Below are 14,368 nucleotides of genomic sequence, written 5' to 3'. Positions count from 1 at the left end.
ACGCCTGGCTAATTTTGTATTTTTAGTATAGACAGGGTTTCTCCATGTTGGTCAGGCTGGTCTCGAACTCCCGACCTCAAGTGATCTGCCCATCTCAGCCTCCCAAAGTGCTGGGATTACAGGTGTGAGCTGTTGTGCCCAGCCGTAAGATTTTTAAAAAGAATATACTGTATGTGTGTGTGTTTATTTTTATTTATTTATTTTGAGATGGAGTCTCACTCTGTCACCTAGGCTGCAGTGCAGTGGCGTGATCTTGGCTCATTGCAGCCTTCACCTCCCGAATTCAAGCGATTCTCCTGCCTCAGCCTCCGGAGTAGCTGGGATTACAGGCGCTTGCCACCAAACCCGGCTAATTTTTGTATTTTTAGTACAGACAGAGTTTCACCATGTTGGCCAGGCAGGTCTTGAATTCCTGACCTCCAGTGATCAGCCTGCCTTGGCCTCCCAAAGTGCTGGAATTACAGGCGTGAGCCACCACACCTGGCTCGTGTGTGTGTGTGTGTGTGTGTGTGTTTTAGAGACGGTCTTGCTCTGCTACCCAGGCTGGAGTGCAGTGGCAGGTAGCTCACTACACTCTCCAATTCCTTAGCTCAAGCCACCCTTCCATCCTGGCCGCTGAAAGTGCCGGGATTACAGGTGTGAACTAGCACGACTGGCCATAATATAATTCTATCAGTGGAAATAATTTAACCAAGAAAAATAGGTGCAGCTACTTTTGCATTTAGACTAGTCAAAAAAAATACTCTGTTCAAGGAGTCTGTCTCCGAGCCTTCCGAGCTTCCTCATTTTCCTCCTCCCGTGTTCACACCCACTCTTGCGTCTGCTGTCAGCCTGGTCCCCACTTTGTAAATAATAGCTTTGGTAGATCCTAGCTCACCATGATCTTCAAAAGCACACAGGAATCCACTGGAACCCATTTCTTACCAGTGCACCCCGGGCCCATGGATCTCTGCTAGGTTTTATTTACTGGAGCAACAATTCAACGTCATTCCATAGAGCGTGCCCAGTACACGTATGTGGCTTTTCTGTACCCAGGTCAGCACTTGGGGCCAGGCTGCCCACAAGGCAGGGGGCAGATGATATAAGCATCTCCTCGCCTCTCAGTTCACACCAAGTCTCCCCGTCATGGCCTTCAGCACGGGCGCTTCAAGGTGGGGCCGTCCTTCCTGAGCTTGCTCAGGAGGCATCTTCCGCTTCTTCCGGCCAAGCTGATTCTTCCACCTGCTCTTTTTATTCTCCTTGGAGATTCTCTGCAGCGCACAAATCACTAACCTACACGACACACCCTAAAACTGAAAGTGCTGCTGGTTTAACTAGCCCAGCCCTTTCTCCTGCTTTCACTGGAAGGAAAAGGGGGCATTTATCCTGGAGATTTGCCCCCTTGAACGCAGAGGCGAGAGATCCATCCCCACTTACATCTGTGGTTTTACGTACTTCGCGAGGGAATACTGATGTGCTCAAGGTTTTGCCTAGAGACGTGCAGGTGCCTGGAGCTCAGGGGACTTTGCAGACCCACCTGTGCCTCGCCTGGGGATCTTGTGCCAGGCATGGCCTGACTCATGGGGTCTGGGTGGGCCAGAGAGTCCGTTTCTTTCGAGCATTTAGGAGATGCCCCCGCTGGCTCCCAGGGCACACCTGACTGTGGAAGCCTAGACAGCATTTCCAGAAGTCGAAACCGAGGTCCAGGGAAGTGAACTCAACCCCCGTGGAGGTTCTTCCACAACAGCTCTTTCCCCAAACATTCCTTAACAGTCAGTCCCAGAGACAGTTACTGGTGAGATTCATTCCACACGATCCAGAAACTGGCATCAGAGACCCTGGCATCCTGCCGCCCAAGCTAGGGCGCTGCTTTAGGGAAGAAGAACCACATGTCATGGGCACAAAGGGCCTTAATGTTCATGTAATAAAATGCTATGAGCCAGGCGAAAATGACGTTGCAAAGATCACTTTGAGAGGGCTTATGACACGCTGTGACCCGGGAGTCGACCACACAGCAGGGTGTGCGGTGCGTCCCTTGTTTTTCAGAACAGGAAGGTCTGGCATTCTGTGCCACATGTTTTGTCCTGGGTGGGATAATGGACTTAAAAACATCCTTTTCTGTCTTGTCTTATTTTTCTAAAGTGAAGATTGTTTTGCTCCCCACAGTTTTATTATGAAGCTTTTCACACATACAGAAAATGGGGAAGAAAAGTGGAACCCACAGCTCCCTCCCCGTTCCGTGGAGACAGCTGTTAGTGTTGTCCTGTGGTATCTCTTCCTGAGCCCTTTACCTGTGACCACCTTGTAGAACCAGGGCCACTGTCACCCCCGCGAAGGTGACAATAGTTCCTGAATATCATCTAATTCTCCATTGCTTCTAGGGTATGAAAAAGATGAAGAAAGCATAACTTTAATAAAAGCAAATAACTCGGATAACACTTTGGCATCATTTCAGTCTTGAAAAGAAGAAAAGAATGGAAGGTTGTCTGTCGGGCATCTTAACACCGGGGCCTCGTGCTGCTCACAAATCCACTTCAAGACAGGCTGCTCTTCCATGGAGCTGATTTGCCAGCCAGGCTGGGAACAGAGAAGGGAGGGGAGAACTGGAGAAGGGAGGCTGGAGCCCCTGCCCATGTGGCCTAGGATGGAGCTGGCAGGGCTCTGAGTTGGGGTGAGGGGAGTGGAGGGGCCGCTGCGGTCGAGATGCAGCTGGAGGCGTTGGGGCTTGAGCGGTTTTTTTTTTTTTTTTTTTTTTTTTGAGACAGAGTCTCGCTCTGTCGCCCAGGCTGGAGTGCAGTGGCCAGATCTCAGCTCACTGCAAGCTCCGCCTCCCAGGTTCACGCCATTCTCCTGCCTCAGCCTCCCGAGTAGCTGGGACTACAGGTGCCCTTGAGCGGTTTCTTGAAAGGGGTGATGGTGAAAGCCCCTCATCCTTCCTCCGCGCGCCGATGCCCCCAGAATGAACGTGTTCTGCAGCCTTGGTCTCGCTGACGATGAGGGGAGGAATCATCTTTGCTTTTGAAATGTTGAATTTCTATTTCTTTTGTATTCTAAAACCTGGGTAATTAATGAAGATATTTAAAGGGACTATTTTAAGCAAGTGGTTGCTGCAGAAATATATAGAAGTGGATTAATAGATGAATTTATTTTGCCAACTCTATTCTTCCTCAAACTGTAATTAAAGTCTATCAGTTTTTTAAAATTTGAAGTTTAATCCCCAATTTTCACATTTCTCTTAAAGTGGAATTCAACTCAACTGTTAATACAAAGTACTTCAATTTATACTCTTTAACACAACATGAATATATGGGCAATATCTTGGTATTGATTTAATGTAGTGGAGAGTTATTATAAAGGGAATAAATTGAATATTGCTAGGGAGAGATAATGAATGTCAAAGAGTGTAGCTAATGACATGCCTGCTAATGGCAGGAGAATTTTGCTGTTCAGTGACTGAGAATGATCCTATCTGATACCTATAATGTAAATAGCTTTCTATAATTGCAAAGAAGTTGAAGTGAAAATTCAATTTATTCTCTTCCAGTCTCTACTTTCGCCATAGTTTAGACACTTGCAGGAGCTACACTAAGGACTAATTCTCATCCGAATGCAAATTCACAGAGAACCTGCTAGAACCCTTGCCTTTGATGTACAAAGAAATTTGATTAACATACTTGGCTCTTTTATTTTTTCTATCATTCCAATTCTATCTAAATTTGGTATGAAGTAACATAATTTACACTATTCTGGTGTTCTAATATTTGAGATGGATGTTTATAAAATTTGCAGAGAGTCTGAAATGATCATTTGAGTATTTGTAACCTTGATCCCCTGAGATTCCCTTGTGACTAATTTTGTAGTGGGGTCTGCCTAAGTTATGGCTCCCAGAAATCTCCTTTGAAGACGAGCCTCATCATTTTCATGTTTTTGAGCACATCTATTCTGTGTGTTTTTAATGGATGTATCACAGTTGTACATATTCCTGGGGGCACATGTGATATTTGGACACATGTTTACAATGTGCTATGATCAAATCAGGGTGACAGGGACGTGCATCACCTCAAACATTTATGTGTGTGTGTTGGGAACATTACAATTCTTTTAGCTAGTTTGAAATACACAATACATTATTAACCATGTTTTCTTACTGTACTATTGTATACTAGAACTTATTTCTTCCACCTAACTGTATTTTTGTACCCATTAGTATGAATCAACTTCTCTTCCTCCTCCCTCCTGTTCCCTTCCCAGACTCTGGGAATCTACCAGAGTAGATTGGAGAACCATCCACCTTCATGAGCTCTGCTTTTTTTTTTTTGTCTTTGGGATAATAGCCATTCTAGCTGGGATGAGGTGATATCTCACTGTGGTTTTGATTTGCATTTTCCTGATGGTTAGTGGTGTCGAATCTTTTTATCACATACCTGTTGGCCCCTTGTATGTCTTCTTTTGAGAAATGTCTATTCAGGTCTTTTGCCCATTTTTGAATTGTGTGTGTGTGTGTGTTTTCTGTTGTTTCAGCTCTCTTATATATTCTGGTTCTTAGTCCCTTGTCAGATGTGCAGTTTGCCGACATTTTCTCCCATTCTGTGAGTTGTCTTTTTACTTTGCTGACTGTTTACTTCTCCTGTGCTGACAAGCATCCATGCCTTTTTATGGTCCGATTTCCCCATGGCCATTTAGTTGGGTTGTGTGGTGACATCTTCACAGGTGCTTAGCAGAGGCCTGGTCAGTGGGTTGATTCTCTTAGTTGGATCCGCATAATGGACACAGTCCATGACCTGCATCTCCCAGGAGATCTGGAAGCAGTGGATGTTCCGTTAAGCTGTGTGATACATTGACCCCTAAGGCTGGTAGCTGCCAATATGTGCACAGGCATCTGCTGTGCTCAGAACATCATCAGTATTTCTGATTCCTCCATCTTCTCTGTTGGTCTGAGACCGCCTGGGTCAACCATGGACACAGGCACAGTTTCTCTGTGGCCATGTCCTCCTCATCCCCTGCACGGAGCATGTGTTCTTCTCGTTCTCAGAGTTGCTCTGGGCTCTTTGTCATCTGCTGACCTCTGTGTGAGTGCCGACTGCTCGGGTGCTTCTTCCCATCCAGACCATTGTGTCTCAGATGGAAGATGGCCCAGGAGATACAACGCCACACATCTGATCCCAGCTCTTGTGTTAATATGACTTGTGGTCATTCTGGCTGTAAAAGGAGACCTTAGTGAGCAAATCCCTATGTGCCTCCCAGCATTAGTGTTTGCCTGGAATGTGGCATCTGACCTGGTGAACACATAGATTATTTGTTACTTTGGGAGGAGTTGCTTGGGGCAAGGAAGTTTCCGATACCGCTTGAAAGATCTGTACATGTGCTCCCTTGGTGAGTTCTTGATGAGAGTTGCATCTCAATGGAATTATTCAATAAAGTCTTAGCTTGGGAAGGATTCCTTTTGTTTTAGCAAATGTGCAAATTTTTGATTTTTCCTTTATGTATTTACCTATTTTAACATAATTAATACAAAAATCTTAAAACATTAGTAATGATTTACAATGTCTTGAGAGTACTTTTATTAACAAGAGGAGGCCTGCATTAATGTGACTTCATGCAGACCAGCATTTCTTTGGGTTCACAATAGTTTTATTAACCATAGAAGATTGAATGAATCTAGATTCATTCAATCAGTTCAGGGAACTGTGTTATGAAATTATATTTTGGGCAAAAATTACTTCATATAATGGAAATTTCAATATTCAGAGATCAGAGTTTGTCTCATAAGCCATTTAATTTAATCTTTATTTTAAAAAGTGCCATAACCAATAACCCTGTATCTGCTCCTAAAATTAGGACTAGAAATTAAGGTTATCATCTTACCTTTTAAACATTTAGGGAATTATCTGAGCTTGATTAATATTGTGCTAGTTTTATGGACAAAGTACATAGATGAGAGGCATAACAAGTGTTTTGACATCTTTGTCCACAAAAAGATGAAGGTATCTGGGCAATTTAAGAAAAGAAATTAAGAAAATCACAAAAAGTATCAAGTTCATCCATTCTCTGTTCCTTGTGTTCAAAGTTTATAGCAATGCAGTTACATTTTCTGATTAAAAATTAGCTGGGCATAGGGGCGCTCAGCTGTAATCCCAGCTACTCAGGAGGCTGAAGCAGGAGAACTGCTTGAACCCAGGAGGCGGAAGTTGCAGTGAGCCGAGATTGCACCACTGCGCTCCAGCCTGGGCGATGGAGTGAGACTTTGTCTTAAAAAAAAAAAAAATAGTAGAGCAAAGACAAGCACAATCAGGATCATTTCAGTGGATGTCTATAGAATGCGAAGTGTATAAGCTACTTCCAGCCTCCGAAACTGAGGACGGCTGGGTGATTCTCTGGGATTCTAGATGTTCTGCTTTTATAAACGTGTGAGCAGGAGTGTGGCATCCTGTTCACTAAGACGGCCCATCCTCCTTCTTCCCTTTCTTCCTCCCCATTCCTATTTGCACGGCACTCTGTGCCAGGCGATGTGTGAGGCACTATCTGTGGATGATAAATGTTAAATGTGACTACTGCATTGAAGGAGACTAAAATCTCAAATGAAGGCAGAGGGTGGAGCTTTAGGGAAGTTTCATCCTTTGAGGAACACCTGTCCCCCAGGGCATGGGGCATGGCCCCGACAGAGAAGGCTCTGAGAGGTCAGGTAGCGCACACCCTCCCCGCAAGCCGGGTGAAGGGCAGTGCTGACGTGAAGATCTTCCTCCAGAGGAAGGAGACAAAGGGGCCTCTGCTCCCCAGTGCTCCGCCTCTGCGTGGACTCTTGAATCTCCTTTTCTATCATCCCCATCCACCTCCTTGGCCAAATCCAACCGCGCGTCAAGGCCCAGCACGGTGCCACCTTCTCCGGGAAGCCTTCTCAGAATCTTCCCAGGTGAAAGCGTTGCTGAGACCCCTGAGTTTTTAAGGTACTTTATCTGCACCTCTCTTGTGACACTAAACAGTTTCCACTTCCTGTAAATAGTTTTTCCCTGGTCTGTCTGCTCCCACTGTCAGGTGACTGGTTAGGTCCTTTGCCATGTCTTACTCATTGTTTCATCATTTTTGTCTGTCGGAGAGTGGCTTGCTCCATCATAAGAAATCAGTAAATATCTGTTGAATGCAGACATCACTGAGCTGAGAGAGTCCAGAGGAGGATCCTGGAGGCTCCAAAAGGTAAAAAACAAAACAAAACAAAAAAACCCTACAACAAAACCAAACATGTGTTTAAGGAAATACAATTTGGAGGCAGCAAAAATTAACTTTCCACCCTACCTTATTGAAGAAAAATAGTTTTTCAGATGCCTAATAATAAGGTAAGTGAAATTTAAATACTAGGTATCCTGGCTGGGCATGGTTGGTTCATACCTGTAATCCCAGCACTTTGTAAGGCCAAGGTGGGCAGATCACTTGAGGCCAGGAGTTCAAGACCATCCTGGCCAACATGGTGAAACTCTATCTCTACTAAAAATACAAAATTAGCCAGGTATGGTGGCACGTGCCTGTAATCCCAGCTACTTGGGAGGCTGAGGCAGGAGAATCACTTGAACTCAGGAGGTGGAGGTTGTAGTAAGCCGAGATCATGCCATTGCACTCCAGCCTGGGAGAAAGACCAAGACTCCCTTTCAAAAAAAAAAAAAAAAATTACTATATATCCTAAGATTTTGGAATCTTACTGTTGATCTGGGTCCCTATATGTCATCAAATTCAATTTTGCGTGTAGTACTTTTATGGCATAATTTATAGAATTTTCTGGAATGCCTCTAGTGACAGAAAACCAGGACTTACTGCGACAGGGCCTCAGCACTAAAGCCCTTTAATTGTAAGGACTTTCATTCTTGGTTTGAGAAATAATTTGCCTCCTTACAGCTCCCGCCACTTATTTTCCAGTGGCTAATGCGGGAGAACCTTGGCCTCAGCTTCGCGGCTGAGGGACTCTGTGGGCCATGTGTGGGTCACAGCGGTGGAGGGTCAGGGATGGGACACAACCTTGTCTGAAACAGCAGGAGAAAGCAGGGGATGCACATCCAGCGTGGAAGCAGGCAGTGGAGGGGGTGCTTCCTGTAAGGGAACATCTGGACACCTTCGGACCACGGGTTAGAAAGGCGGAGCCTTCAACGTCAGAGGGTTGTGACTCCCAGTCCCGAGTCATTGCTGCTATTCTGTGATTTGGGGCAAGATCTTAATCTCTCGGAGCCCCAGTTTACCTGTAGAATGCTGGCACTACTACCCGCCTAGTCCGTGGGGATGAGCATCAGTGAGGTCTGCAGTGCATTCAGCCTAGAACCTGACCTGTCGTATGTGTTCAGGGAGAACTGGTCTAGATATTGTTCCTTTATTTTTTTGAGACAGGGTCTTGTTCTGGAGTGGTGGCGGGATATTGGCCACTGCAACCTCCACTTTTGGGGCTCAGGCAATCAATCCTCCCACCTTAGCCTCCTGAGTAGCTGAGACGACAGGCATGTGCCACCACACCAGGCTACTTTTAAAAATGTTATTTTTTTGGTAGAGACAAGGTTTCACTGTGTTGTCCAGGCTGGTCTAAAACTCCTAGGCTCAAGCAGTCCTCCTGCCTCAGACTCCCAGAGTGCTGGGATTATAGGTGTGAGCCACTGCGCCCAGCTGAGGATTGCAATTTTTTTTTTTTTTTGAGACGGAGTCTCGCTCTGTCGCCCAGGCTGGAGTGCAGTGGCAGGATCTCGGCTCACTGCAAGCTCTGCCTCCTGGGTTCACGCCATTGTCCTGCCTCACCCTCCCAAGTAGCCGGGACTACAGCTGCCTCCATGCCTGGCTAACTTTTTGTATTTTTAGTAGAGACGGGGTTTCACCGTGTTAGCCAGGATGGTTTCGATCTCCTGAGCTCGTGATCCGTCCGCCTCGGCCTCCCAAAGTGCTGGGATTACAGGCGTGAGCCACAGAACCCAGCCGATTCTATTTTTTTTTAAAGGTATCTTTTCAAAAATGATAATCCTTGAAGAAACTAAATTGAAAGTACACACTAAACGTGGAAAATGACAGGGAATGTAGTCTCTGTGTTATAAACACAGTAATGGCTAATGTCTCAATGTCTTACACCTTCTAAAGAAGAACAGAACTTTCTGAATGTGTCCTGAATGGGATACACTCAAATGATAATAAGATACAATTTTATAGGCATTTTATGGGCTAAGCCCTGACGAACATGACCTCTTTGTAAACTTTTCCCTCTCTCCTCCTCCTCAAAAGTGTTCTTTTGAGGAACCACATGCTGCAGAAAACACTCCTTGATTGAGTGACACGCAGGTCTCACCACCTGCTCTCATCCTGGAAGGAAGGTACCCCAGCCCGACGCTGCCCCGTCAGCACGCACCAAACCAGAGCTGGCACTTTAACTCGAATTTGGCTTCAACTTGGGCAATACAGTTTTTCTGTGTTGTATCTTTGTGCTAAAGATTACAAACCCCTTTTATAATTAAGACAGTTTTGCCAAGTTGAGGCATATACCAACAAGGGGGAAGGTGCTGCAGAAAATGAGTGATTTTTAGATGTCAAAATCGTGAGCAGTCACTCTGTTCAATGTACCCTAACCATGAGAAATGCGAACGCCACGGGAACGATCGGAACACGGCTACACTGACTTGCGCCAGCCCCCTGCAGCCGTGGGTGCTGCGGGGACTGGGTCACGTGGAAGGCTTTCCCACAGCAACATCTCCTCCCCAACACTCAGTGTCCAGCGTCACCTCCTGTAAAGGATACGTGGAATTTGATGATTAAGAGACAAATGTGGAAGAACAGGATTAGTCAATTAAAGGCAATCTCTTTCTTTCTTCCTAGGTTCAGACCTTAAGTTATAACAATAAAAAATCAGCACGTCAATGATGTTCTCAGACTGCTGAGGCTCCAAGGCCGTTGTTCTCTGTAAGTCCCGGTCAATGTAGTTTCACTGTTGTACTTCTATTTCTAGGATTAGTGAATGCCCTGTTAACACAGCCATCTAGAAATGGAATGTCAGGGACAAATTTCCAAGGATCTCAGCTATCCTTTTGAAGTTCAGAATTTATAGTGATCATGTCAATGTACAAATAAATTCGAAGAAAAAGAAAAACACTTTAGAAAGAACATAATTTGTCAAGACATTCAGAAATAGCTTTGTGAAACTGTACTGTGTTCAACATAAGCACTAGTTGTAGGTACTGTGCAATTATGTAATCTATAAACAAAGACAGGTAGTATTAGCTTAGAAGTCAAATACAGCAATTTATAATGGGAGCTGCTTCTGAACTCTTTTTTTTTTTTTTTGAGACAGAGTCTCACTCTGTTGCCCAGGCTGGAGTGCAGTGGCTGGATCTCAGCTCACTGCAAGCTCCACCTCCCGGGTTTACGCCATTCTCCTGCCTCAGCCTCCCGAGTAGCTGGGACTACGCCACCTCGCCCGGCTAGTTTTTTTTGTATTTTTTAGTAGAGAAAGGGTTTCACTGTGTTAGCCAGGATGATCTCGATCTCCTGACCTTGTGATCTGCCCGTCTCGGCCTCCCAAAGTGCTGGGATTACAGGCTTGAGCCACAGCGCCCGGCCCTTTTTTTTTCTAAGACAGTGTCTCACTCTGTTGCCCAGGCTGGAATGCAACGGCACGATCTTGGCTCACTGCAACTTCCGCCTCCCAGGTTCAAGTGATTCCCCTGCCTCAGCCTCCCAAGTAGCTGGGATTATAGGTGCCCACCACCACACCTGGCTAATTTGTATTTTTAGTAGAGACGGGGTTTTACCATGTTGGCCAGGCTGGTCTCGAATTCCTGACCTCAGGTGATTCGCCCACCTCAGCCTCCCAAAGTGCTGGGATTACAGGTGTGAGCCACCGCGCCTGGTCTGAACCGTCTTGATGGTAGGTTTCTCTAGACAAATGGGAGGAAGGTGGAGAATAAGGGGCTGTCCCCTTCCACGTGGAGAGGCAGAGGCACAGCTGAGCCCCAAAGGGGCTGGGACAGATCTGCCTGGTGACACCTGGTAGAGGAACGACGTGGCCTTCCCGTCCCACCCAGGTGAGGAGACCTTTGGGTACGTCATCACATCGTTAACTAACTTAATCTTTTACTTACCTTCGGCATAATGCCAAGGCATTTTCTTGTAAAGCATGAGCTGGTAACAATACTAGAAAATAATATGAATGCTCCCAATGAAGTTTTTGCCAAAATCCAAGAGAACTGCTAGGTGGACTGTGAGATCACCTGTGCTCCCAAGGAAACTGTCAGCACAGTTGATCTTCTATTCAACTTACCTGACGAACAGAACACACACTTTTCCACCGATATCTTAGTGGCTGCTTCTCTTTTCATGTAATTTATATCTTTTCTTAGAATTGAGGGGGATATACTAGAAAGCACGTTTATTTTCATTCACTTGAATACCAAAGGAAGGAACTTTTCTCCATTAATGCTGTGATGTGCATGTTTGCATGACTGAGAAATGGTGTCTAAGAGGCCCCAGGGAAGCCTGAGCTCTTACTTTCCTCCGAGAGATCGTTCTCCTCCGCCTCTCGCTCCATCTCTTTGCACCAGCCTTCCATCCTCTTCGTCTCCGTGTGCAGCAGCTTCAAAAACCAGGACCCATCCCTGCGGCACGGAGACACCCTCCCAGTCTCTACTGTGTCGATGGCGGGCTCCAGCCACGGGTCCGGAGGGGGCAGGGTGGAGGTGTCCACTTGGGTCCGATAGTCTTCTCGATAGCTGAAGAGCCCCTGGGTCCGTACAGTTCTCACCGCGCCATACTGGGTGGGGGTGCTGGGCTCGGAGTGCCGCTGGAAGGATGAGCCGAACTGGAGGCCTTTGTCCTCCATGGTGATGTGGCCTGGGAACCCCTCCAGCTCCAGGTCAGCTTGGACGGCAGCCGTGACGCTGTTAGAACGTTTAAAACGCCCGTGTCTGCAAAAGGAGGGAAGGAAGAGAGAGGGTAGCCTTTCTGAGAGGACTTGGTGCAACAGAATCCTACATGTGGCTTGTCAGGAGCACACCTGAGCGCGGCAGCATAGCAGCTCAAGGGTGGGTGGTGGTTTGTCTGTGAAATGTGCTGGTGTTTGTCTATGGAAGAACATTTGGTTTTGCAAATCGTTAAACTTTAACATCTGCCTAAGTCTCAGGCCCTAAAAAACGCCCACTTGGGATTTAAGTTTATTGAATGATACAATGAGAGTTAATGTGTTTCATGAAACCGCTATTAGCAAACGGCTACCTCCCTTTCAGAAATATGCTACAAGCTTATACAGCCGAGGTCGTGGGTTCTTCTATGTAAACAATACCCACATCATACTGAGTTTTAGTGGCTTCCAAATTGTGTTTCAGGGCCTGAGCCACTTCTGTCTGAATAACTTAATATGTCCCCATTAACCCCTATGTGCAAAATAAGGACTCCAAATTCTGACTTTGGTGTTTGAAAAACATTTTCACTGTCTGTATTTTAATGTCATCCTTTTCCACATGGCTGATCACTGAAATAGTCGGCAGGAAGGGGCTTATAGTTGGAGACCAGCATGCTGGGTGAGAACGCTGTGAGCGTGTGTGTGCACATGTGTGTCCTCTTTATCTCTGTGTTTGGGATATGTGTACATATGTGCATCTGTAGTGTGTGCCTGTGTGGTGTGTGTCTCTGTGTCTACATAGCCCCAGCTACTGCAGCCATCCCCGTGGCTCTGCAGGCTGAACCCACAGAAGCACAGAGCTGGTTAGTAATGTTGCCACGTGTTCCCTTTGCGGGAGGGACACTGAATCACAGAGCAGGATGGAAGGCAGCCTGCCCGGCTCCCCGGTGCAGAATATGGCCAGGTTCTAGGAGGTCTACTTGGAAACTGGGGAAGCCATGAGCTGGGGTCGGAATCTCTTTGTAATCAAAAATCTCCATAGGGTGGGTGCTAAAATGCTCCCTGATGAGGGAGGCCACCCAACACTGTCCCTATCAGAGGCTGGCTGAGCCCTCACAATGTAATAGTCTCATCAAAATTTGTTTTTATGAAATAGACAATACATGCTATTTTAAATATAAACTAAAATGATCATCCTGCCTCGTTGCAAAAATAACACTAATGGACATCACTTTATGTTTCCAGGTAGTATTTTTGAAGTGAAACAACTTCATGTTATACGAAGGTCTTGAATGTGCTTTGCTGTCTTTCTATCATTTCACGTTTAACATGACAAGGTGTGAAGCCTGTATTGGTGTCACCCTCAGCCCGTCCTTTTTTTTTTTGAGACAGAGTCTGGCTCTGTGGCCCAGGCTGGAGTGAGCGGCGCCATCTTGGCTCCCTGCAAGCTCCGCCCCCTGGGTTCACGCCATTCTCCTGCCTCAGCCTCCCGAGTAGCTGGGACCACAGGCGCCGCCACCTCGCCTGGCTAGTTTTTTGTATTTTTAGTAGAGACGGGGTTTCACCATGTTAGCCAGGATGGTCTCTATCTCCTCACCTCATGATCTGCCCACCTCGGCCTCCCAAAGTGTTGGGATTACAGGCGTGAGCCACCGTGCCCAGCCTCAGCCCATCCTTCTTTCCTTTGGATCAAGGACTGTGACTTTCAGGCAGTCAGCTGCTCTGCTTTCAGAGGTGACAAATTACTTTGGAAAGAATTACTCCCTTGCCTCTTGCAAAAACAAGACATAGGCAGGTGTTAACTCATACTTGGGGGCTATCAATGGAAAAGTATAAACGTATGGCCCTGTTTCCACAAGCACAGGCATGACTGAGGGCCAGCAGGACCTAGGAGCTTCCATCAGGCATTTGACAAAGAGCTCTCCCTCGGGGGTGACTGCGTGTCAGAAGGGGCTGAGTTACCGCTTCTCATCTTCCACTTGCACCCCGACGGAGTGGTATTCCCGCAGACCACGGCTCTCCGTGTCAGAATCTGTGGCCGTTTCCACCTAATTCAACAGAGAACATCTTATTTTAGAACAGAAACATGGGGCCTGCGCAAGGGACTATTTTGTTGTTGTTGCTGATTTGCTGTAATTAATTACGTATTTGTTTAATTAATGCAGAGATACACTTGACCCAGTAGAATCACAGAGAGGGAAATGCATTCACATCAGAGTAATTACATCGCTCCTGCGTCTCATCACATTTTACATAACTACCTGAACTCAGAGCTGCACTTTGGTCTTTTAAATGTATGCAAATAAAACTGCTTAGTTCAGCTCAGGCAAAAAATAGGTTTTGTTGAACTGCATTATTACAGGACTTAAAAGCTCTTATCACGCCCTACGGTGATGAAAGTACAGCATGAACCAAACATAGCTAATGGCAACAAATAAGCAATTTAATAGAATTATACTGATGGCTGCAGCCACATACAGGGAGACACAGAAAGGAGTTTAAGCATTGATCAGAAACAGAGGCAAACTCTCCACCTTGACCTCC

The 14,368-nt window shown here is 46.1% G+C and overlaps 1 protein-coding gene across 10 annotated transcripts in view; it reads right to left on the bottom strand.

The window, feature by feature from the left end:
• Positions 1-14,368, bottom strand: part of DLGAP2 (DLG associated protein 2) — a 919,850-nt gene that overhangs the window by 11,549 nt on the left and 893,933 nt on the right. For all 10 annotated transcript variants that reach the window (XM_045398975.3, XM_045398980.3, XM_045398976.3 and 7 more), the window contains 2 exons: positions 13,787-13,872; positions 11,476-11,891 (listed from right to left, as the gene is read on the bottom strand). In XM_045398975.3, coding sequence (XP_045254910.1) covers positions 11,476-11,891; positions 13,787-13,872 — 502 coding nt within the window. The remainder of the gene's footprint in view (positions 1-11,475; positions 11,892-13,786; positions 13,873-14,368) is intronic.

Source organism: Macaca fascicularis, chromosome 8 (genome assembly GCF_037993035.2).
Source record: "Macaca fascicularis isolate 582-1 chromosome 8, T2T-MFA8v1.1".
NCBI lineage: Eukaryota > Metazoa > Chordata > Mammalia > Primates > Cercopithecidae > Macaca > Macaca fascicularis.
Note: the sequence above shows the minus strand (reverse complement) of the source record. Positions and strands in the feature narration are given on the sequence as shown.